Source organism: Myotis davidii, unplaced genomic scaffold (genome assembly GCF_000327345.1).
Source record: "Myotis davidii unplaced genomic scaffold, ASM32734v1 scaffold120, whole genome shotgun sequence".
NCBI classification, from domain to species: Eukaryota; Metazoa; Chordata; class Mammalia; order Chiroptera; family Vespertilionidae; genus Myotis; species Myotis davidii.
The window spans coordinates 5,431,634-5,433,820 of NW_006294778.1; the positions used below are offsets into that span (position 1 = coordinate 5,431,634).

Here is a 2,187-nt window from a genome sequence, read left to right on the forward strand (position 1 = left end):
GGCAGAGTCCCACTGTCCACCTTCGAACGGGGTCCCTCCCGAGCTGCTTAAGGGGTTAGCGTGCCTCTCCCAGCCTTCGCTTCCCGTGTCACGAGTCTGCCTGCTCTAGGGTGACGCACTGGCGACAGGAGCCGGTTGTGACCTCTAACCCTCCCTCTTGTACTCGGCCCCCAGGGTTTTTGTGTGTTTCTCTGTGTGGTCCTCACCGGCAAGTTCGTACTTGTGAATCCAGAGCCCATTCTGAAACTTTTCGGTGGCCTCCGTCCTCTTGGGACGCCCCACCCCCACGGGGCAGGAAAGCAAGTGAAGGGCCATTCAGAGGACGTCAAGGGGCTCATACTGCACAGCAAAGCACCCCTGGTCGCAGACGCCAAAGGGGTTGCTCAGTGTACGTTCCTCCTGTACGAATCACCGCTTTCTTTCACATAACGCAGGTGCCGGCTATTCAACAGAAAAGAACGGTGGCATTTCTAAACCAGTTTGTGGTGCACACTGTGCAGTTCCTCAACCGCTTCTCCACAGTCTGTGAGGAGGTAGGTGCTGGGATCCGGCTCGTGAGCAGCCTAGAAATCACGTTGCACTTTTGAAGGCAGCAAATGAATAAAACGATAATGGTAGTCTGTTGGCATACCATGACCTGGTCACTCAGTTATTATGCTAACAAACTTTAAGTCCTCTTTGATTCTGTTCCATCAATCCTGTACCCCCTCTCCCTGCTGAATTTTCTAGAGGCCTTTGGGAAGTAGGTCAGTAAGGCATAATTGTGATTAGAGAGAACAGAAGGAATTCCAAAACATCACAGTTGAAAGCTTTTTTTTTTTTAATTTTCAAATTGGCTGTTTCTCTTACCCCAAAGATTTACATTTTTAGGTACACATTGTTTCACTTTGCATTAAAATTACTTTACATTCCTTGACCCCCCAAAATGGTTAAGAAGATAGCCTAAAACAGTGATGGCGAACCTTTTGAGCTCGGCCTGTCAGCATTTTGAAAAACCCTAACTTAACTCTGGTGCCGTGTCACATATAGAAATTTTTTGATATTTGCAACCATAGTAAAACAAAGATTTATATTTTTGATATTTATTTTATATAGTTAAATGCCATTTAACAAAGAAAAATCAACCAAAAAAATGAGTTCGCGTGTCAGAGGTGTCAGATGGTGTCATAGGTTCACCATCACTGGCCTAAAACATAACTTTGGCATCAAATCTCATTATGGAAATAAAAATACTGTCTGCAAATAAATGACTTGTGAAGTGAAGATTCAGTACCCAATTAAGCATTACTTGCTAGATCCAGGGATCCCTGTCTTTGAAAAATAAAGGCTTGCCAGAGGGAGGGAGGTGGTTAAGGGGACCTAATATATGGTGAAGGGAGAAGATCTGACTTTGCATGGTGGACACACAGTGCAATATACAGATAGTGTAACATAGAAACCCACACCTAAAAACCTGTATGATCATATTAACCAATGTCACCCCAATAAATTTAATAAAAAATAAATTAATCATCAAAATAAATAAAGACCAAAAAAAAGAAGAATGGAGAGAAACATGGGTTGAAATTGGGTTTAAGAAAGGAGAAAAGGGTAAAATTTGATAATTCACAATCAGATGAGCCGATTAAATAAACAGTATTCAGTTCATTCTGTCTTATATTTCATATAAGGTATGAAATACCTTGTTGGGTGATTTATTAATAAAAATTGCATGGAGACAGGAAGACTATTTTCACTTATAGATTCCAGCTGCTGTTTTTGTCTAGTTATCAAAATCTCTCCTGTCTTCTCGCTAAGACAAAAAGAAGTGAAATAATTGTTGATAGATTAAGAAGCTCAGTTCATTTTATCACCCAAAGACTAGGTGCTTGCTTCCCTGAGTTTTACCTTACACTGTTGCCTCTCTAAATGGGATATAGCGTTGACTGGTTAAAAAGCAGTAAGCCAAGGGTTTAGTCCCTAATTTTTTTATGTCAGGGTAAGGTGAAGTATCTGAAGAGAGATTATTCCAGGATTGTTAGCAGAAAGGAGAAAATACTCCATCTCCATATTTCTCCTCACCATTTAAAAAATAAACAACAACAAACAGACCTATGAAAGCAACTTGATTGACCTTCTCTGGGCCAAGGACAGACCCTCAACTTAGTAGTGCCTGACAATTTCCACTGAGGAGTGAGTGCTATTTAT

The 2,187-nt window shown here is 41.3% G+C and overlaps 1 protein-coding gene across 5 annotated transcripts in view; it reads left to right on the top strand.

Annotated features, from left to right (window-relative positions):
* The window catches only part of CCDC53 (coiled-coil domain containing 53), a 38,758-nt gene that overhangs the window by 363 nt on the left and 36,208 nt on the right, over positions 1-2,187 (top strand). For all 5 annotated transcript variants that reach the window (XM_006769367.2, XM_006769365.2, XM_015567600.1 and 2 more), the window contains exon 2: positions 435-533. In XM_006769367.2, coding sequence (XP_006769430.1) covers positions 435-533 — 99 coding nt within the window. The remainder of the gene's footprint in view (positions 1-434; positions 534-2,187) is intronic.